Source organism: Pelobates fuscus, chromosome 6, assembly GCF_036172605.1.
Source record: "Pelobates fuscus isolate aPelFus1 chromosome 6, aPelFus1.pri, whole genome shotgun sequence".
Taxonomy (NCBI): domain Eukaryota; kingdom Metazoa; phylum Chordata; class Amphibia; order Anura; family Pelobatidae; genus Pelobates; species Pelobates fuscus.
The window spans coordinates 42,970,696-42,994,745 of NC_086322.1; the positions used below are offsets into that span (position 1 = coordinate 42,970,696).

The following is a 24,050-nucleotide window of genomic DNA, read 5'->3' on the forward strand; positions in this document are numbered from 1 at the left end:
GTTTTAATATATAATTAGATGATTGATAGTATTAAATATTTATTTTCAACCCCTCAATTAAATTGTTAATAATTACTATTCCTTTTCCATCCCTCAGGATCCTATGGACAGATTGTGATGACTCAGACTCCAAAGTCAGTTACTGTGTCACCAGGAGAAACTGTCACCATGACATGTACATCTAGTACTGATATACGCAGCTACCTGAACTGGTACCAACAGAAACCAGGACAACCTCCAAATCTTCTTATCTATTATGCAAGCAGCAGACAGCCTGGGATCCCAGACCGGTTCAGTGGCAGTGGGTCTGGAACCAGTTACACTTTAACAATCAGTGCAGTGTTAGCAGAAGATGCAGCAGATTATTACTGTCTGCAGGGTTACAGCTCCCCTCTCACAGTGATACAGAGCCGTACAAAAACCTTCCTCTTTTTACTAATGCTGTGCAGAAAGGAAGCTGCTTATAACATCTCTAGTAAAATGTGCATTTTAATCCCCAGGAGGCAATAATAATTTAGAGGTAATTACATATTTTACATTTACACACATCATTGTCATCATGCAGATTTATTTGAATCAATCTGTATTCAATTTTTAATATGTTTAATGTATACTTAGAAAATTAAACAAAACTAATGTGTATTTTGTTTTCATTATATGTTTAAATATGATTAGGAAATCATTAGTATAAACCAGTGGTACCCAAAAGGTAGATCCCCATATGTTGTAGAACTACAACTCCCATGATGCTTTGCATGGATTTAGAATGTAGCCCATGGAACAGCACAGCTAAGGAAATGGGCCTTGACATAGCCAGGAGGTAGCCATAGCAACCAGTTTAAATTAAGTGACAGTTGGTGAGTTGGGGGCGGGGTTTTATGAGGATATATATAGCGGCCATTTTATGAAGTGGCCATTTTAACTAAACCTAAACGTACCTGTTAGTTGTGTCTCCCACCCTCCCATTTGTTGATAGTTGGGTGATTTTCCCATTTCATTCACAGTGGCGGGGAATGGCCAGGTTAAATTGGAGGGTAGATGGAGCAGGCAGTGGGCATGCTGAGGTTTAGTGTGGATTAGGCAGTGTTACACCTGGTTTGTAGGTTAGTGCCCTTGCCAGAGATACGACCGTGCGCATGACTATTTTGAAAAGTGCTAGTGCAGTAATAATTACAAATTAATTTGGCAGTATATGATGAGTCTTCACACTAAATAAATAGCGATACTGGGATAATCCTATAGATAGAGATAGAGGATTATCCCAGTACACCCTATTTATTTAGTGTGAAGACTCTCGTCATATACTGCCATGTACACTGAATTAATCTGTAATTATTTTTGTTAATCTTTAGGTTCCTTTTAGTGTTTCCTTTCTATTTGTTTTCACTATAAAGTACTAGCACTTTTCAAAATAGTACATTTAATATACCAATATAGAGTTTCTCTAAGTGGATCCTCTTTATTGGGGACTACTTGTTAATTATCTCTGGATCCAAAGTGACCCTTCTTTTGTTTTTCTTTATATATTGAATCAGGCTATATGACTTAACATTTTAAGTATTTTCTACAAGATGTTTCACACACATATATATACATATATATATATATATATAATTTGTGTGAAGGGCTCATGATGGTATAGAGTAATAGAACATTGATAGGCGTAGGATGGTATGAAGATAGCAAGTCGGTTGTGGTGTGCCGGAACCGACGATGAGGTAGGCCTGTAAATAAAGAGGGCAAAAATAGAAATTTCTATATTTATTACATACCAAGATACATACTTTAACAAGACATGTTCTGAAAAGCATTTCTTACTTCTTGTACAGGGTTAGGACTGTATCGTGTGTAAGCGGATGATTTCCAGCGCCCCAGTGTCTTGATAACATGAACCGGTATGTTTGCAGTGGAGGCCGCTCCTATGCGGAAGGAGTGGCCTGAATAGTTAGTTGGCTTGAGTCCCAGCTGTGTAAGTAATGACCTGACGTGGGTTATGAAGGTGGTAGTAGTGAGTACTGAACCTTGTAGAACAAAAAGTGGTTGTGATGGCGGTGCCTTGTTATGCTGTGTATAAGAGTCCAGTACTTGGACGGGGCACCATCTGTTGTGAGTCGGATAGTACTTAACCTCTACTGGTGGTGCATGTTGATTGTTTTTGGAATGAGGTAGTGTCAGGATATAATAGTCCATGTGTTTGATTAAGTGTGAATGAAGCAGGATGTGAGTGGACTGTGTTGTATTGATGGTGGTAAATTCTCTAGGTCTCAAAAACCCATAAAAGGCTACATAAATTGCTGTTTTGATGACTAGATTAGTACTGGTGGGAAAGGGTTTTAAATCTAGCAGGTGTGATAAGTCTTTGAAGATATGACAATCTATAGGTAGCCTCTGTGCTGTATGCAGGGGTTCGGATCTTTGTATACCCCTAAGGATGTTCCTAATTTGGTATGATGACATAAAAGTTGAGTTGTTGGGTTGTAACGTTAGCATGTGATGTTGGATGCCTGTTGGATATCGTTTGATTGTATTGTAAGAAAGTTTGATGTGGCAAAAAGAGGCAAAACCTAAAATTGATGTCATGATGAACGGTTGTGATATGTTGTGTTCTGAAAGGAATCTTTTAAATAAAATGAAATCTCTGTCGTAAGTTTTCCGGGTATTTGTAGATAGTGCTAGTTGGGACAATGTTCTGCTATGTTGCATGATAGCGTCTAGTCCATTACTAGATGATGGAACAGTGGAGTGGCCGTGGCTGTGATCGCGGCTGACGGGAGAAGTTGATGAAAGGCCTGGAATTTAAAACGAGACAAATTATCAGTTGCCTTGTTACATACACCTGGAATATGAACACAATACAAGAAGAAATTATGACATGCTGCCAACCAAGTGAGTTTCCTCAGAAATCTCATGATAGTAAGGGATTTGGAGCGACCTTTGTTGATAATGTGACAGGTTGCTTGGTTGTCTGAGTAACACCTTACTGATGAACCTGTCCATAAATGTCCCCATGCCATGGAAGCCGCTACGATGGGATATATCTCAAAAAGAGCTGAGGTAGAGGAAAAACCCTCCAGGTCCTGAACCTCTGAAGGCCAGCTGCCCCAAAGCCATTCGTTCCCGAATATTGCTGCAAAACCAGTGGTAGACGCCGCGTCTGACCAAATAGTAGGAGAGGTATCAGACAATTGAGGGAGGAACATGCTTTTACCATTCCAGGTGGTTAAAAAGTTTCTCTACATGAGTAGGTCTGCCGTAGCTTGGGTATCTAGGGATAATCTGTGTGCGTCATGTAGAAAAAGTGGGAACATGCTGAGGAGTCGTGAGATGAAAGCACGGCCTTGAGGTATAATACGCATGGCAAAATTGAGTGACCCCAGTAAAGATTGTAGTTCTTTGCGGTTACAAGTGCGTAATTGTATGTAGAGATTGATGTTTGTAAGGATGTTTTCTACTTCGGTGCGTGGCAGGCTAGCTTGCATGTTGGCTGAGTCTAGCATGATGCCCAGGAATGTGATGATGGTATCTGGGCCTTCGGTCTTGGTAGGGGAGACTGGGACCCCCAACTGGTTGAATAGGCTGACGGTTTCTTTGAGGCTACAGGGAGGAAATCGTCCAGATAATGTATGACTGTAGGGCATCTGGATATATTGAGTAATAACCAGCATAGGGTTTCAGCGAATTTGTCAAATATGGCTGGACTACTTTTAGAACCAAAAGTTAGGCATGAGAAGAAGGTAGTAGTTCCCTGCCCATTTGATGGCATGAAGGTGCCACAGTGTAGGGTGGATCGGTAGTAGTTTAAAGGCATTTGTTATGTCAGTTTTGCTGAGCCATGCACCAACTCCTGCCTGTATGATAGCCGTAATGGCGTGATCTATAGTGGAATATTGCAGGGAGAATTCCTCCGATGGTATGAGGGAATTAAGGCTAGGAGTGGTTGAGGTGTGTGGTGCCGATAAATCGATAATAAGTCTCTGCTTGTTGGAAGATTTCCCTGTGACAATCCCGATGGGGTTTGTCCGCCATGTGGTGAAGGGAGGAGATTGAAAAGGTCCCAATAAGAAACCCTCTGTGACTTCTTTAGCTATGTGTGTCAACAGCTGTAGGGTTGTGTTGGGCAGATTGTAAATTTGTACATTCCAGAAGGCATATGTATGATACCCGTGTAGAATCCTTCTGATAGACCAGAGATTATGAAATCTACCAAATGTGTAGATGGATGATGTGACAGAAATGTCGAAAGTAGGGATATGTTTATAGACGTATTGTTTAGGATCCATTTTATTGGGACACATGATTTTAGCATGTGCCCTGAAACATTTTGAACATATATGCAATAAACGACATCCGCTGTAATTACATGTTCCAACATTAAAATTATTACATATCTGGGATTTGCCCAGAAACTTGATAGGCCTTCCCAGTTTGTCTTTGGATATTTTCTCCATAGGACCAGCGGAGCTAGGTCCTTGCAAGTGGGTATGCTCGTTAGCCGTGGTGGGACAAAAATTTGCCGAATGAGACATGGAGGAGCCTGCAGAAAATCACCGTGTCTATCTTGCTCCAGTTGGACCTTGTCCCGTACTGGGAGAAGGCGCCTGACACTTTAGCAGAAAAAGATCTATGGTAATCGTAGAATGCCGATCCACCATATTTATTGCCCAGGTCCACCAGCTTGTGCATATACATATCAAATTCCTCACGCCTGTGTGGCTATACGGCACAAATGACATCTCGGTAAATGCCAAAGTCCAACACAAATTTCGGGATAGTGAGTTTCCTATTTGGACGAGCATCCCTAGACCTGACCACCACAGAAATATCATCATACGCATACGTTTTATGTTTCACCACATCCTGGGAGGCAATTAGTAGTGAAGCTAAGTTGACATCTTTACCTTCCAGGATGTCTTTCTTAAGGTGCTCAGGTATCATATGGGCAGGGTTAACCTCCTGCTCATCAGAGGTGGTGGCTGGAGAAACTAGTGGCGGAGGGGTCGCAGTGGCCGACCCAGCCATGGTAAGGGCTGTGGTGACCGATTCAAAGCCTGGAGTTGACCTTGCCCATGGATGATATGAGGGATGTTAGCATGCCGTGTATATCTGCCAGGTTAGACTGGCTAGTCCCTTCCCCTGCATCAGTGTTATCAGTTGAGGTGTGCAGTAACTTGTACAGTTCCGCTTTCCTGGCAGTAGCGGGGAAAGAAATTTGTCGCCTCCTGAGTTCGCTGGTTATGCGAGGGATTGTCCATGACCTGAAAGATGCAGGACTAGCCATGTCTTCTTCCAGTGATGGGGTATTTGCTCTAGCCAGAGTGCTAGGGATGGAGAAATCCTCTACCCCTTCTTGAGACATACTAGATGAGAAAATATATCGTTCGTGTGTGGAACCCCAGGGGATGTACTGGCAGGCTAACTATGCCTGTTAAGGTGAAAAATTCATCTTGTTCTTTGGTGACAGGTGAGGCCCTGCTAGTTGCCAAGTGACTATGAGAGGCTCGATCTATGCGTTGGTGAGAGGGGATATTGAGGCCAACCGACGTAGTGGCAGGAATTCGTAGGCCTCTCGGTGACAATAAAAGACAACAGGGGAAGGGAGTGGCAAACATAAGTGAAGGATATGTGTATAAGACATGACGAAACCGAACGCCGGTCAGTTCGAATGAGTACGTATGATTGTATGAGTAGACGAATTGAAACGAAGTGGGTACTTGGTGAATGAGTACCATTCGTATAGAACCTAACGAAAGGATTTAACCGAATATGTATGTGAGCTGGCCGTAAAGCAAGGCCCGTTTAAAAGTGTGACGCCGTGGGAATGATCCAGGCGTCGAACTTACGATTTGGAAGTCACTAGGACGTAGTCTGCAACGAAGACCGGATTTGTGAGGAGCTGGACGGGCGGAAAACCTGCAAGGAATCCTGGACACAGCTATACCAGACGAAATTGCGGGTTTTTTGAAAATCAAGATGGCGTCGTACGTGAACCGGAAGTGGATTCTCATGCAACGCTGACCTCGAAGGTATGGAGCCAGGTAAGGGGTGTCCCTTAAGTAGGAAAGGTGTGTGTCATACGCCCCTCCCACAAACACAGGCCAAAAGGCCTTACTACATACTACATAATATATATATATATATATATATACATATACATATATATACATACATCTCTCTCTCAACTAAACTGTTTATTATACAGGAGATAAAGTTGGCTTAATAGCAAAAATAGAAGAAAAATAAAAACAATGAATATACAAATGGATAAGTTACTCCAGCAAACAATATATCTATTATATACATTACAGAGGCAATAAACTGTTACTAAAAAGCAATATTATAAAACTAGTTATGGTTAAAAAAACAAAAACAAAAAACACTATCCATTTAAATGAATAAAACAGTGAACAATTTAATTAATTAGCAAATTAATTATCTATGTCTGGTACTTTGTGCCCTGAATTCCTCTCCTGGAGGAAGGTAGAGAGGTTTTGCAAATTGTGGTGCTTGAGAGACTGAATCAGCTCGGGTTATTAAAGGAACACTATAGTGTCAGGAATACAAACATGTGTACCTAACACGATAGTTGCCTCTCTTTAAAAATATAGTTTACGTCCCTTTTTTAACGAAATAAAGAACAGAGATGCATCTCTATGGGGAACGTTCAGTGTCCATGCAGGGAGTGAAAATGCTGAATGTCAGTACTGCACACCCAGAAAACATCTCTAGTGGTCGTGTAAGCACTGCGTTTGAGTGACTGCCATTACATTTGTTCCTAAGCAGTACTGCCTGCAGGGACATTTTGTAGACACCAGAACTACTACATTAATCTGAAGTTGTTCTGGTGACTATGTGTCCCTATAAGGTATGGTGTTTGGTATTAAAACACATTAGACAGAGGGCACTGCAAACCACATAGTTGGTCTGCATTCTCTACTTTACATTGGTCTATAGAAAACCTAATACATCAGAGCAAAAAGACTCCTACAAACCAAATTAGAAGAATTAACACAGGGCGGGGCCAAGCAAGCATGGCCAACGGACGTGTTTGAGGAGAGCTCCTCAAACAACCACAGCAAATCCCACAAAAAAAGACAACCCAGCAACCGTCAACTTGAAGCTAAAGAGCTCAACTCGGAACCGCACACCGAGGGGGGGGGGGGGGGAACGCTCACGAGTGACTGGGGAGCCCCGTCCACTGTCCGCGACCAAAACTAACCACTCCGGCCTACCTGACTGGCGGACCTCATGGAAGGGAGACACGGCCAGTCTTCCAGCCACCCACAGTCAGAACGCCATAATCAACCAGATTCCTCCCCCCCCCCCGACCGGTAGGGGGTTATCCCGGTCACACCTGGGGGTGCAGCAACTAAAAAGCACACAGGACACACCGAATCCCCAGAATACTCCTGCACAACAAGCAGAAACCAAAATGGCGCCAGCGGAGGAGAACGCATGGAGGCCTGCTTGGGAGGCACACTTCAATGCAGCCTTCGATAAAATCTGCACAGCGTTCTGGTGCCGGATTGAATCCCGTGCAACACAGATGCAGCCACTGCTGACCCCAGTGAATAGGCACCAGCAACCAACCCGAATCGCCCAGCAGCCCCCAAGTCCGGAGACATACCGGGCGCAGGGCACTGGTGTCCCAGCACGATGCACCACCCACGTGGACACCGCTGCGGATATGACCGCTTGCCCTTCATCTGAGCTGGGCGCTAAACAGGAGGAGCACCTCTACAGCCTGCCATACCCCCAAGGAGGAGATCGGTACCCGAGGGAACCCTGGGCCCACGATCCTGTTGATGGGATCAATGGCAAACGGGCACGAGCGCCTACTAAGGCCTCAGGCCGAAGACAGGCGGTCCCTGGAAGCAGTGACACCACAGCATCGGAAAGCCCAAGCCGACCTTACCGCTGGAGAAGGCACTGCGGCAGTCTGGAATGGACCTCCGGCACGGAAGAAACCCACGAGGCTACCAGCCTGACACTCTGCAGACAAGCTCCCAGCAGCCAAACAGCATTCACACCTTGCGGAGTGGGCTGAGTACACTGACAAACACTAAAGGACATACCAGCTGGTACCTGGTGACCTTACTGGCGCTTGGCTAGGACTTGGGCCGGTAATCTTCATAATGCATATTGATAGCACCATAAGAATGTCCCTGCACCCGGAGCAATGCCATCCCTTACCTCCGTTACCTAGCTTACCACGACCCCATGAGGTTTCTTGACAAGCAAGTAATATCATATAACACTGTTTAAAATACCGGTTAGCCTTATAGGGTTACTTGTGACACGCTCAGCACATAATGCACTATGACTGCCTCCCCTCATACTTGCTTTAGGATAAGAGCAGTCAGAGTAATCTCCCCCTATAGCACTCTAAGTTTAGCCTGTGTACATATGTTTGACTATTGAGAAACCATGACAGCCTCTCGTTACTCTAATCTGAGCAGTTAACCTGTTATGCAGCAAGCTTAAAATGCCATGCTTATAAGCACTAAAACATAACCTGAGATGTTTAATATATAGCATGCCTAATCAGTTACATGGTACACATGAACATTACCATTTGAGCATTCCTCAATTGCTTGTGCTGTTCTTAATTGATATAAAATGAGGCTGCCTCTCACAGGAGATGTTGCATTGTGTTCTATGATCTAAATCTGTATGGAAAATGTACATCCCCTCTTCTTTATTCTGTACAACAGGTTAATCCCTAAATCCTGGACTGATAGAGGATACTGGGTTGGGAACCCCTAATATAAAGAAATAACACATTTATACCAAGCTCAATAAACTATAATTCTCCTAAACATTGAAGTAAACACTACCCCTCCCTCCCACCAAAAAAAAATCTCAAAGATGCTCTATCCTTGTTATAAAACTCCTTTTAGAAATCTAATACATAAAAAACACAATGACCCTCCTACAGTGGGATTATACGATTAATACAGCTGAGCTAATGGGAGAAGCTCCTATCTAGGTGTTAAATCTATTAATTTAGTTTGTAGGAGGCTTTTTGCTCAGAGGTATTGGGTTTTCTGTAATTAGGGTGGTTTATGAAACCATTAAATGTGTGCTTACTAATGCTAAAAGCCAAAATAACAAAATTGGGTAACTATAGGTAATAGCATACACTAAGCAATATGACATAATAGGCATAGCAGAAACATAGTGGGATGAGACATGACTGGGGAGGTAAATGGTTACAAATTGTTTAGGACGGATAGAAAAAAAAAATAGGAAACGTGGACATGTATAGTTGCATGTCAACCATGACTATGAGAATATATTAGGCAAGTTGTTTGAAATTAGGATAATTCAGAAAATGAGGAAGTCTTGTGGGTAGAAAATGGGAAAATGAAAAGAAATCCATTATTGGTTGAACTATATTTTAAGTTTAATTCAAATTTTAGCCACAAGATGCCGCCAAAGGATTATTTATTAATAAAAAGAAAAAAATGTAGCTCCTTTTAAAAATCAATAGGGGCTGACAGGCAGCCAATGACGGTGAAGTAGACAACTGCACATAGAGTTTAATCAGATTTTTGGAATGTTTGCCTGAAAATATGAATAGGCTTTTTTAAAAACCTCTTCCCAGCAACAGCAGAAGAGAATAACAACGGGAAATGCAGGACTATTATTGAAAAGGATAGAACAGATTTTCTTGAAAACAGACACATATTAAATGTGTTGCTTTACACAAAAAAAAAGGATAAAAGACCCAACAGAAAAGGCTAGGGTGCTGCCCCTGTGGACGAGCTTGCACTGGTTATTACTCTCATGTTTCATATTGATGTCTGTAAAACATTACACTATTGTTATTAGGGGAATTAAGAAGGAAATGAGGAAAGTTTCTTCATCAATTTATTCTGAAAGACAAAAAACAAACATATGTTACTATATATATGACTTAGGTGCTTTGTTTTAGAAGTGCAGAAATGCAACTGCCTACAGTTCCTGACTGGTTAAAGGCAGGGCCGGATTAAGAGCCCAGTGGGCCTGGTGCTGACAATTATGATGGGCCTAATTACGGAATCTTATCGACTAAAAACACTAAAACAGTCCTACCTCCCAAGCGTCATGCATCTGATGGAGTTGGTCCTGGAGGAAAACTTATAGGATGCAGCTATAAGACAACACATACTCTATGCTAATCTCTCTAATTTATGCTTTCATCTTTCAAGTAAATCCATACTCCCTAATAGCAGTGTCCAGTGAAGCAGGAAGTCAATGGGCCACTGACGCGAATCACGTGACCAGACCTGCCAAAAGGGGAGAAAAATGCCCAAAAAGAGGGCATGTCTGTCCAAAGAATTTGAAGGACAGCCTGGCATGAATGCATGTCAGGCTGCCTGCCAATCATGAAGGCTGTCCAACTATGGGCATACTATGCAGGCAGCACCCTGAGCTTGACATAAATGCGTCTAATGATGCTCTCACTCCATGCTTTCTAAGGACTGTCCCACTAGCAGGCAGAAGTTCCTGGTGTATATTCTGGGACAGAGAAAAGGTGTATGTAGAAGAAAGGGGACATGCCACAGTGTTAGAGAGACCAACGTCTGCATTACCTAAACAAATTTTATTGTCAGCCAGTCCACACAAGTTTTGTTCCCATACATCCCTCTTAAAGGGACACTATAGTCACCAGAACTACTACAGCTTATTGTATTTGTTCTGGTAAGTAGAATCATTCCATTCAGGCCCTTTGCAGTAAACACTATCTTTTCAGAGAAAATAACTCCCCTGGCCACTCCTTAGATGGATGCTAGAGGTGCTTCATGGGGCAGTATTGCCTAGTGTGCAGCACTGCCATTCAGTGTCTCCACCCTCTGCATGCAGACACTGAACTTTCCTCATAGAGATGCATTGATTCAATGTATCTTTATGTGGAGATGCTGATTGGCCGGAGCTATGTTGGACTTGTGCTGGCTCTGCCCCTGATCTGTCTAGTTGACAGTCTCAGCCAATCCTATAGGGAAGTATTGTAATCTGCTCAGACCACCACTTCTGATGATGTCAGCAGTCCAGTCAGTTCAGAGGCAGAGCCAGCAGCTGCAGACTTGAATACAAGTTATATTTTACTATACTTAGGGAGGCAAGAAGGGGCCAGGGTGGTGGTTTTAACATAATAGGGTCAGAAATACATGATTGTGTTCTTGACCCTATAGTGCTCCTTTAAGCAAGAGTATGTGAAGAGTAGTTAGGGTTTCCACCTTTCTTGGAAAAAAAATAAAAAAATACCAGCCTTAATCATTTGTATAATCACAAGGAGTGACAGAAAGTTCTGTAAAATCACCAACAAACTACACAGTTTGATTCTTCTGTATAGATGGATTGCTCCCAGTGTCTCAGTCCCTATGTATCACAGTGTCAGTGTCCCCATTTCGCCCAGTCCCCCAATGTCTCAGTGTCCCCATTTCTCCCAGTGTCTCAGTGTGTCCCCATGTCACTAAGATACTGGGGACACAGAGACCCAGGGACACAGACATTTAGGAAAACTGGGAGAAATGGGGACACTTAAACATTTGGGGACACCAAGACACATGGGAACACAGACACTATAAGACTAGGGGACACTGGCTAGGAGACAGACGTGGACATAGACATGGAGACACTGGGACATATAGGGACACTAGGAGACACTAAAACACTAGGGACACAGACATGGGAACACAGACACTGGGAGACAAGGGGACACTGGCTGTGAGACAGACACTTAGGGACACTGGGAGACATGGAGCAGTTGTGGGCATAGGCATGGGGACACTGGGCACACTGAGAGACATAGGACACAGACACTGGGAGACTTGGGGACACTGAGATACTAGTGACACTGGATGGGGGACATGGGTACACTGGGAGAAACAGCATCCCCATGTGCCTCAGTGTCCCCAGGTCTCCCAGTGTCTGTGTCCCCGTGTGTTCTAGTATCTGTGTCCCCAAATGTCCCCTAGTGTCTCAGTGTCCACGCTGCCTTTCCCCCCATCCCTCACTTACCTGAGCTGTAGAGCTGCTGTCTGGACTCTGTGCTGTGTTGCTGCTCCCCCACGGATCAGTGAGTAGTAGAGAGAGGCAGGGATATGCATAGACATATAATACCTAGACGCCGCATTGACCGCTACTTCCTATTGGCGCTGATTAGCTGCGAGGGCCGCCGTCTTGGATCGGTCACAGTGTGATCTGCAGCATAGACATATAGAAAAAAAAAAAAAAAAAAAAATTATATATATATATATATATATTAGATACTATAAGAAATAGTAACAGTTATCCAGGAGCTTACTTAGTAGAATAAATAGTTCAGAAAGTGGAAAAAAAAAGTCAAGGATTAGGATTATAAATTATAAGGCATCCTTAATTATACTTCACATAAATGTCTTAGAATTTAAACATTAGATATCTGATGCAGCTATTAGATAATTGTAGAACAAAGGTATCTTAAACCCTAGTTAAAGGGAAAAAAAAAGAGGAACTAGGGTATGCCCAGATTTATACTTTCATAAGAATAAAGCATACAGTAACCAGATGGTTAGAAAGTGCTTACAAAGTATCCACTACCATCGATTAGAATATATAATATTTGTGTTCTGGGCATTCTCATATGATATAGAATAAGATGGTTGTAGCGATGTAGCTTTAGGAATAATCGGTTGAGGTGTGCCGAAACCGACGTATGCTGTAGGCCGGTAAAAAGTGGGCAAAAAGAGAAATATTAATGCAAAACATTATACAGGATCATAGTGCATTTGTTAACCATCAGGTAGACATTTTAATGAAAGCTTCCCAATTCCTGAATCGGCTGTGGTATGTAAGTCGCATAAGCCTATGATTCCGAGCGGCCCCGTGTCTTTAACGTGTGCGGGGATATCTTGGCTATATATTGCATGAACTTACCTGTGGTAAGGACAGTATTGTACAGTGACAGTAATGGCTCAGTGGTACGTATGGTGGCGTGCCCAAGAACGTAACCAGTACCTTAAACCGGGCACCCAGCATTGCTTGTAAGATAGTAGGTTATATGCACTGGTTCGCACATCTGACTCGTCTTAATTTTAGGAAGGGACCGGACATAGTGGTATTGTGTGTTTTAGAACAATAAGAGGTCAACAGGCACTCTTGTTTATGATGTTTGCAGCTGATAGTGAGTTATACCTTGAGAAAGCAGTTAAAGGCTAGATAGGTAACAGTTTTGATGACTGCATTGGTGCATGGTCGAGTGGTTCTGATATGGTTTGAACATTGTATGTTTATGGCCAGTATTTAGTTGTAGCGGGAACGTCCGCTTGGCTATGTCTCTAAGTAAGGTATGGATGGGGTAGGAGGATAGGAACCTTTGTTGTTTGGGAAGGAGAAATACGTATAGTGTTGAATGTCCGTGAGATAAAGTTTAACCGTGTTGTGCAAGAGTTTTTAATTTAAGGTGGCAAAAAGAAGTGAATGCCATAAATGGTGAAACCTCAAACCAGCTAAGTCATGGTCTGACATGAAACGTATTGTATAAGTGGAAACCCTGTAGCAAGCGTGTTGAGTGCTGGTGGGCAAGGCCAGTTGAGTCAGAGCCCGGCTATGTTGGTGAGGTTCATGTAAACCATGACCTTGACCATAAATGACCCCCTGCCATGGTAGCTGTCACGTCAGCTGCCACAGTAGTTTACCATTACGTGTGGTTAGGTCTGCCGTGGCTTGGTTGTCTAGGGACAGCCCCTGATCATCATGCGGGAGTGTGGAAAAAGGAAAGTGGTCTGAGATGAAAGCGCAGCCTGCGGTATGATGCGCATGGCAAATTTTAAGGAACCTGGCAGGGATTGTAGTTCCATGCGGTTGCGAGTACCAAGCAGGATTTGGTAATTGGTGTTGTTGCGACTGTTCCTATTTCTCACGTGGTAACTTGTTGGCAAGGATGCCAAGTCGTATGCCCAGGAATGTAACGATAGTGTCTGGGTCTACTGTGACCTTATGGAATACTGGGACCCCCAAGTGTTCAGACATACTAATGGCTTCCTTGAAGCTTCTAGAGGGAAAGGCGTTCCTTTTGACCAACAAGAAATCATCTCGGGAGTGTACGACTGTGGGGCATCTGGATATGTTTAACCACAACCAGCAAATAGTTCTACAAATATATTTAAGATTGTGGCTGCTCTTGACCCGAAAGTTAAGCAGGAGAAGAAATATATGAATGCTGCCCATAAATGCCCTGTAAGTGCCAGTGTAGGGTGGATGATGGCAGTCTGAAATGCGTTGTGATGTCAGTTTTACTTAACCAGGCTTCCCCCGCTGCTTGAGTGATAGCTGTAATGGTATGAACAATGGTGGCATACTGTAATGAAGACTCCTCGGAAGGGTATGAGGGAGTTGAGACTTGGGGTAGCCGAGGCATGAGATGCAGATAAGTCTATGATCAGTTACAGTGTGAGGGAAGATTCCCTGTGACAATCCCAATGGTGTAGATCGGAGAGGCCCAGGTAGAAATCTTTCTGCCATTCTTGGGCCATGAGTGTATTGCTAGCTGTTGGATGCTGCTGTGATGACTGCAAGTTAGGGCATTCTAGATTTCCCCAAAAGTATATGGCAATACCTGTCCGGAAGGCCTTTAAAAATCGGAGATTAGGAAATCAACTAAATGTCTGGAAGGGTGATGAGTTAGAAAGTACTGGAAATGCATAATGTTTACAGACGTGAAGTAATGTTCAGGGTACATTTATTGGGACACGTGGTTTTCATGTGCCCTGAGTCCTGACGTATTAGGAACATACCTGCCACAGTCTGCATGCACTGAAACTACTTGTACCAACATGGAAATTGTTGCAAATCTGGGATTTGCCAAAGAGAATGAGATGACCCAATTTGTCTCTGGTAGTTCTGAGGTGATAGAGCTTGGAGCCTGAAACGTGATCGCCCGCTGTGTTGGGACAAAATTGTCATGTGGGACTAGCAACATCCTCTCCAAGTGAAAGATGAAGATAACCATTATTATATGAACCCACAGTGTGCTAGTACTGGCTTGCTAGCTAAAGCCGCATGGCGAAACAATTAATCCTTTGTTTTGTGACAGGTGAGGCCCTGCTAGTTGCCAAGTGGCTTGAGAGGCTCTATCTATGCAATGGCGTGAGGGAATTTTGTGGTCACCAACGTAATTGCAGGATGTTGGCCTCTCGGTGACTAACCAGAAAAAGGGGAGTGACAGGTGAGGCCCTCTCTATACACCATGCGAGGCGGCTAGCTCACGAGTGGCCCGATGGGTGTTTGCCTCCGAACTTTGAGGCGGGGTGTTGGCCTCGCGGGACCACTATACAACAGGCGTAGATGCCAAGAAAGGAGAATACCTATTGGAAACCTATAGTCCCTAATTGCCAGTACGCCAAGGATGTATCCAGGGGAAAACAGAAAATGTATGTAATACCACATGAGCAGGTGTATATACCTGGTAGTATGATTAGATACCCTTACTGGTCGTGAGGGTTATTAATACCTGTGTCCCGGATGGGTAAAACAATGTATGAAAATTGAATATAGACATTTAAAAGCGTATACCCATATGTGTGTTATGCATGTTTAATAGAGCAAAGTGCTCCGTCCCAATGTTTATTGTATGCTTGTTAATGCCCCTGTTTGAAGGAAATTAACTTGTCGGGAGTGTTATATCATCCGTGATATGGAATACAACTGTACCCGGAAACATGAGTTTAGTGAACCATGACTGGCTGCTGAATAACCTAATGTGTGAAAGTACGTAATTGGAAGGACTTATATTTTAAGCGTGCAACCATGCAAATATTCCGTAGGAGTCAGTATAAAAGCGAAAATGCTATAGTTAGTTTGTTTGCTTATGAAGTGAAATAAAGTCTGAGAAGCCTGTAGTATACAGATTGACCAGTAGGGGTCAGCATGTAGGCGAAAATGCAGTGGTTCGTTGGTTTGTACATGAAATGCAATAATGTCTGAGAAGCCTGTAGTACACCAAATGACCGGTAGGGGTCAGTGTGTAGGTGAAAATGCCGTAGTTTATTGGTTTGTACATGAAATGCAATAATGTCTGAGAAGCCTGTAGTATACCGAATGACCGATAGGGGTCAGTATGTGGGTGAAAATGCAGTGGTTCGTTGGTTTGTACATGAAATGCGATAATGTCCAAGAAGCCTGTAGTACACCCAAAGACCGGTAGGGGACAGTGTGTAGGCGAAAAATTGTATTTCGTTTGTAGTTTTAACCACACAGATGATTTTAACCCAACAGATTTTAAACAACAGATTTTACATGAACAGCTAGGTGAGTATTAGGTAAAGAAATAACCGTGCAAAACGAAAGGAAACCGTAAAGTGAGAACCCGTGCTGTGCTGAATGCCGTGGGAACTAATCCTGGCGCAACAGGTGGGTCAACTTACGGTTTGAGAGTCCCTGAGGCACCAAATGTGATGCTGACTGGAAAGAAAGCCCCTGGATTAACGGAAAGCCCTGCAGCAGGATTCCTGGACACAGCTGGGAGTATGAGACCTCATGGAGCAAAGGTGAAATCAAAATGGCATCTTGTATGACCTTGAAGTGCTATTCGTCTGACCCACAAAGGTAAGTAGGGAAAGGGGGGGAGTCCCTTTTGTAGGTCTATAGCCCCTCCCACAACTTCAGGCCATGCCTTCCAATATGTAGAAATCAAGCAAATCCAGTACATCAAACTGGTTGCTATAAGCAATATATATATATTTATTTTTTGATTTTTATATTTTTGGGACCTGGCACCTGGTTTTACTTACTAAGTAGGAGTGCAAGAGGTTCTGTCTTGTTTGTATATATTGTATCCACCCAAGGACCCTTCTCTATGCACCCACTAATTGAATGAAAATATATCCTCTGGAAAGAAAGGATTAAAGCAAACATTGGGACATTCTCAGTACATTTTGTATTATTTTTTAAATAGTTACCATTTTTTTGTGATATTTTTTAATGCATACCAATAAAGCATATGATTTTTAATTTTAAAAGTGGATAACTTTTTACTCACTCCATATGGAAGAGGGAAGGATATAAATTATTTTTTTGATTAAGTGCTGGTTGACAAGCTTCTTGTTTCTTAAAGTGGTACCCCCTGAGGGAAGAATTAAGAACTGGTTTTGGTTTTGTTTTGCTCAAGTGCTGTTTTGAAGGTTTTTTTATCTTAAAGTGGTAATCCCTGACTATGGATAATTTTCTCCAAGACTCAGGAGCTTATGCAACTCAGCAAACACTCTTCAATTCTCTAATGAACAGGCTGATGAAATCTTATGGGACTCAACAAGTTTAACTTTACCCACCACAACCACTACACGTGATGTATACTTTAAACTTTTGAAACTTAAAAAGAAAGAAATAGATTTGGACCTACACGGACTCTTTTTATCTGATTATCATAGGGCCAAACAAATACCAAGGGGCTTTCGAGTCCATAATATACCAACTATTGGTAGAATGAAATCCAAAGTATGCAAGGATTGGACCCTAGTACTCAATAAGTGCTCATTAGATCTGATGTTGATTACCATACAGGGCGTGAAAGAAGACCTCATGGAAATCCGTAAGAAAATTAAACTATTTGAGAGTGAGGAGGCAATCTTATTGAACTCCCAGGAAGGTATCAATATGCTACTTAAACTTAATGAGGAGTTGTTAAAATATAAAAATCAGTTGATAAAGTTTAAAAGGCAGAAAATGGAACGTATACAACAAGACTACTCTGAGCACACTGTCTATAGATGGTTGTCGGGAGAACAACGCACTCGTCCAAGAAGATTTAGAAAACGTATCATCAAACCTAACGTTATGACAATAGATGTCACCTCAGGTGAATCAGGGTCAGAAAATGAAGGACGCCATCTAACTCAGCCAAGGGATTTTTTAGAAATGGAGGCACGTTCGGAAAATATACTTCCACAGAGAGTTTCCACAAGCAACAAAAACAAAAACGAAAAAGATTTGCCACTAGAAGGGGACAAAAAGGACGGGCCCACTGGACTCAGAGGGAAACCACCAGTGCGGAAATAATCCCCGTCTTTAACTTATCGGATAGACCACTTGATCATCAGGAACTGGACATTCTCAATAAGGGACTATCTTTTATACCTACCAAGGCTCCAAACCATTTCCAGTGGAACGTGGAACTATATAAATTTGGCCGTACACTTAGGTTGAAAGATTTCTTCAATAAAAATCAAAAACCAGGGGATCAGAATTTGAAACCTAATCAACAATTTTTTCGAAAACCTAGCCAATTCGATCCTCCAACAAACCAACCCACGATCAGAACATTTTTATCCACCGTGAAGAATGAGACCTTGGATGCATTGAAGAAACACAAACCACTGTATTGGAATTTTACAAAGGAACAACATACACTGGTACGTCGATTGGCGTCAGATCCAACAATTATAATTCGACCCGCAGATAAGGGCGGGGGTATAGTGGTACTCAACTACTCCCAGTATGCGAGTGAGATTCATAAACAACTGGCAGTAGAAACAACCTACCAACTGTTGGATAGAGATCCGACTAGTGATATTGCACAGAAAATTAAGGAAACACTCCAATTTAGATTGAGGGCAGGCTTTATCGGAATGGATCTGTTTGAATATCTGCAGAAAACCCACCCTCGTACTCCTGTGCTATATACACTTCCAAAGATCCATAAAAATCCATCCAACCCACCAGGTAGACCAATTGTGTCGGCAGTGGATGGCATCTTGGAGCCAAGTATCTTGATCATCTTTTTAAACAACCTGTCACTGCGATTCCAACTTGTATTCAGGCCCGTCGCTAGCCGACAGGCAAAACAAGCAACTGCCCGGGGCCCCAAGCAGAGCCGTCAGGGGCATGCGGTCCTGGGGGGCCCGGACTGCTCAGGTCGTCCGGGCCCCACATTCAGTGGGAACATACCGGGTCGCAGGGGGCCCTGCGACCCCGGTATGTTCCCACTGGGCCAGCCTCTTCTCCTGGGGGGCCCAGCAGCCGGTCACCTCAGGGCCCCCCAGAGGCTGGCCCTGCTGACACCCGGCGGGCGCGCGAGGGAGCACTCTCCCTGGCTGAGTGCTTCCTCTTCAGCTCCCTCGCGCACCGTACTGATGCCGGAGCCGGGAGATGACGTCATCTTCCGGCTCCGGCATCAGTACGCAGCGCGCGAGGGAGCTGAAGAGGAAGCACTCAGCCAGGGAGAGTGCTCCCTCGCGCGCCCGCCGGGTGTCAGGAAATTTGAGTAAGGGGGTGGGGGATTTGAATGAGTGGGGGGAGAGGGAAGGGAGGAAATTTGAGGGAGGGAGGGGGGAGGGAGGAAATATGAATGAGTGGGGGGGAGAGGGAAGGGAGGAAATTTGAGGGAGGGAGGGGGGAGGGAGGAAATATGAATGAGTGGGGGGGAGAGGGAAGGGAGGAAATTTGAGGGAGGGAGGGGGGAGGGAGGAAATATGAATGAGTGGGTGTCAGGGTACTCACCTGTGAGACAGACGGCCAGACGTGGTCGCTCCTGGAATTCCCAACAGGGGACTTGAACCGGGGAACTTATCTATCCTAGTCCTGCTCTCTGCCTCTGAGCCACAGCAGCTTTACCAGATAGTACTGATTCCGGTCTTGTTCATCCTGGCATGGCTACTACACCGGGGGCTGCACCTTGACTTGTCTGTGTCTCACCTGACTCTGATCGATCATCAGCAGGGTATTTAAACCAAGCCTCGCCCTGTGCTCAGTGTCAAGTCTTTGATCTAGTGTTGCTGTGTTGTACCAGTGTTCCAGTTGATCTGCTTCGTTTCTTTGACCCCGGCTTGTGACTACGTTTATTCTGACCTCTGGCATCCCTTGACTTCGGCTACTCCTCATTGTTCCTGACCTCTGGCATCCTTTGACCTCGGCTATCCCTTGACTATCCTGCTGGTTCTGTCCTTGCCTGTCCTGCGTATTTGGTACTGCATCCTGCACAGCCCCCGTGCACAGACCCACAGGCCAGGTGAATTCTTACCTGACCACCTCGGCCTGTGGCTATCTGCAAGGGTGAGCAACATATCTGCGCTACAGACTCCCAACTCAGGTAAGACCCTGACAAAAGACTTGACCAATATGGAGTCCGCAGAAATGTGCTCACCCTCACTCCAGCAAGTGTCCAGCCTGGCCCAGACTGTTTCGGAGTTGCAGCAGGAAATTGTTTCTCTTAAAGGCGCAGTACATCCAGCTCCGGAACCCTTTGTCATCATGCCCGACAGATTTGATGGTAACTACACGTCCTTTCAGTCATTCAGGATGGATTGCGAGGTATTGTTTTCTTTAAAGCCTCGAACTTACGCCACGGATTTCATCAGGGTCAGAGCGGCTATCAACCTGTTGTCTGGACGCATTAAAGTTTGGTCTTACCAAATGTTGCAGAGGAAGAGTCCTGTCCTTGTCAGCTGGGAATCCTTTATTATTGCTTTGGACTCACAGTGCAGGACCACTAAGCCCAAGCCAGCTCCACCTACTAAAAAATCGCGAAGTCTACGTTTCCAAGGAACCGAGTACTATCACCACACCCCAGTGATGCCCTCTTATGATCCAGTTCCCAGGAAAACTCCAGAGGTATCCTGTGTTCCACTTGATCCTGAGGAACCTATGCAAATTGGACGTGTCCACTGCAAAGTCACACATAGGGAGAGGGACCGAAGGAGAAGCCATGGTCTGTGTTTTTACTGTGGAGAAGGAGGACACTTCATCACGCTTTGTCCTGTTCGCCCTCCTAGACCTCCAGCTCTCCGACTGGGTAATAATATTCTTCGTCCAGTGTACACCGCTTATCAGCCTAAAGAGCTACAAGGGAGCCGTTATTCCTGTCCAGGCTTGTCTTCCATGGAAAATGCTATACCCCCTGCTCCAGAGTCGTCTGCATCTACTACCAAAGTTACTTCCTGTAGTACCACCACTACTTCCTGCCCACTTGAAAAGGATTTACCTATGGATTGTGTCATTGCTTCTAATGGCACTACGGTCTGTAAAAAAGACCTAGAAGTGTTCGAAAAAGCACTGCTAGCTACGAGCACTGTTCCTCCCGAAGTTGTGGAAGTTTTTGTCACCCCTACCCGGAACCTAGACCGATCGTCAGCCGTACCAGAAGCTGGTACTGGGAAATCCCGAGCTAATAAGGGATTCCATACTGAGGACTTTCACTATGGGGACTCGATGGATTCTGAGAGTGACTCTGGAGAGGCGGATTATTTCAATGAGGAACCTACTTACGCCCAGAGGTCGTTTTTAAAGGGGGAGGTACTGTCAGGGTACTCACCTGTGAGACAGACGGCCAGACGTGGTCGCTCCTGGAATTCCCAACAGGGGACTTGAACCGGGGAACTTATCTATCCTAGTCCTGCTCTCTGCCTCTGAGCCACAGCAGCTTTACCAGATAGTACTGATTCCGGTCTTGTTCATCCTGGCATGGCTACTACACCGGGGGCTGCACCTTGACTTGTCTGTGTCTCACCTGACTCTGATCGATCATCAGCAGGGTATTTAAACCAAGCCTCGCCCTGTGCTCAGTGTCAAGTCTTTGATCTAGTGTTGCTGTGTTGTACCAGTGTTCCAGTTGATCTGCTTCGTTTCTTTGACCCCGGCTTGTGACTACGTTTATTCTGACCTCTGGCATCCCTTGACTTCGGCTACTCCTCATTGTTCCTGACCTCTGGCATCCTTTGACCTCGGCTATCCCTCGACTATCCTGCTGGTTCTGTCCTTGCCTGTCCTGCGTATTTGGTACTGCATCCTGCACAGACCCACAGGCCAGGTGAATTCTTACCTGACCACCTCGGCCTGTGGCTATCTGCAAGGGTGAGCAACATATCTGCGCTACAGACTCCCAACTCAGGTAAGACCCTGACAGTGGGGGGGAGAGGGAAGGGAGGAAATTTGAGGGAGTGGGGGGGAGGGAGGAAATATGAATGACTGGGGGGAGAGGGAAGGGAGGAAATCTGAGGGAGTGGGGGGGAGGGAGGAAATATGAATGAGTGGGGGGGAGAGGGAAGGGAGGAAATTTGAGGGAGTGGGGGGGAGAGGGAGGAAATTTGAATGAGTGGGGGGGAGAGGGAGGGAAGGGAGGAAATATGAATGAGTGGGGGGGAGAGGGAAGGGAGGAAATTTGAGGGAGGGAGGGGGGAGGGAGGAAATATGAATGAGTGGGGGGGAGAGGGAAGGGAGGAAATTTGAGGGAGTGGGGGGGGAGAGGGAGGAAATTTGAGGGAGTGGGGGGGAGAGGGAGGGAGGAAATTTTGGGGGGGAGAGGAAGGGAGGAAATTCGAAGGGGGGAGAGGAAGGAAATTTGAGGGAGGGGAGGGAGAGGTAGGAATTTGAGGGGGGAGGGGAAGGGAGGACATTTGAGGGAGGGGAAGGGAGGACATTTGAGGGAGAGGAAGGAAATTTGAGGGAGGGGGAGAGGAAGGAAATTTGAGGGGGGAGGGAGGAAGGAAACTTGAGGGGGGGAGGGATGAAGGAAATTGGAGGGGGGGAGAGGAAGGAAATTGGAGGGGGGGAGAAGGAAGGAAATTGGAGGGGGGAGAAGGAAGGAAATTGGAGGGGGGAGAAGGAAGGAAATGAGAGGGAGGGGGAGAAGAAGGAAATTGGAGGGGGGGGAGAAGAAGGAAATTGGAGAGGGGGGGAGAAGAAGGAAATTGACGGGGGTAGGGGGAGAGATTGACATCCATCACACACACACAATGCACCCCTTGCACACAGAAAAACACACAATGCATTACACACAGACACACATACACAAGCAATGCATCCCTTACACACAGCAACACACAATGCACCCCTTCCACACACTCAGTGCATCCCTTACAGCAGTGTTTCCCAACCCAGTCCTCAAGGCACACCTACCAGTCCAGGATTTAGGGGTGACCCAGTTGTGTCTAAGGTGTTTTTTCTTTTTTTTCTAAAAACCCCTTAGACAAAACTGGGTAATCCTTAAATCCTGGACTGGTAGGTGTGCCTTGAGGAATGGGTTGGGAAACACTGCCTTACAGACACACACACTGCATCCCATACATACACAAACTCACCTTGCAGCCCTTACACATACAAACACAGATTCACACAATGCATTCCTTACACACATCAGGACATCCCCCCCCCCCCCACACACACACACACCCCTGTGAACAAACTCATTGGTGGAACATGAAGGTGGACCCTGGGACCCAGACCTTGAGCTGTGTAAATGGCCCTCAAAAAATGGAGCTGCTTCCCGTTCTCCCAGAACATTGATTTTTGTGACCACAGTTGCAAACCGCCTCCAGAGAGCCTGTTCTACACCAGACCAGTGGAGCCAGATGGCAGCTGAAGCCCATCATCATCCTCATCTGGTTGTAAGTAGGCAATCTAGTATATTATTCGTGGCACTAATCTCTAATTTACCTCACATTAAAGGGACACTATAGTCCCCAAAACCACTGCAGCTTAATGTAGTGGTTCTGGTGTCTATAGCCTGTCCCTGCAGGCCTTTTATTGTAAACACGGCGGCACTGCAGCACTGTGTTAGTTAACATGGCAGATCATATGGGTGGGGCACTGTGATGTCACATGGGGGCGGCAAACTTTACTTTTGCCTAGGGCGGCAAAAATCCTTCACCGGCCCTGCAGACACTGCATCCCTGTGGGCGGACTCGGGGTGGGGGGGCAGGGGGTTCAGGCGCCAGGGGGCCCAGACCTTGAGCGTGCATGTGGGGGCCTCCATGTCCGTTTTGCTTGGGGCCCCCAAATTCCTTCAAACGGCCCTGCTTGTATTAAGTACACAAAATCTGAGACAAATAGAAGAATTTGATGGGTTATTTATTACTATGGATGTCAACAGTTTATATACTGTTATCCGCACGAAGAGGGTATTGAGGCCATGAGGCAACTATTGTCCAATTCTGCACATTACTGTGGACCTCCCATAGAGTACACAATGGAATTGTTGTCATTGGCATTACGAAATAATTATTTCAGGTTTGAGACCCAATGGTTTTTACAAGTCTCAGGCACATCTATGGGGGCAGCGATGGCCCCCATGTATGCCAACACGTTCATGTTTGATT

The 24,050-nt window shown here is 44.9% G+C and overlaps 1 gene segment (V, D, J or C); it reads left to right on the top strand.

Moving 5' to 3' along the window:
- Positions 1–24,050, top strand: part of LOC134614151 (Ig kappa chain V region Mem5-like) — a 48,845-nt gene that overhangs the window by 134 nt on the left and 24,661 nt on the right. Inside the window, 1 exon segment of the V gene segment in view lies at positions 98–399. Within this exon segment, the coding sequence occupies positions 98–399 (302 nt within the window).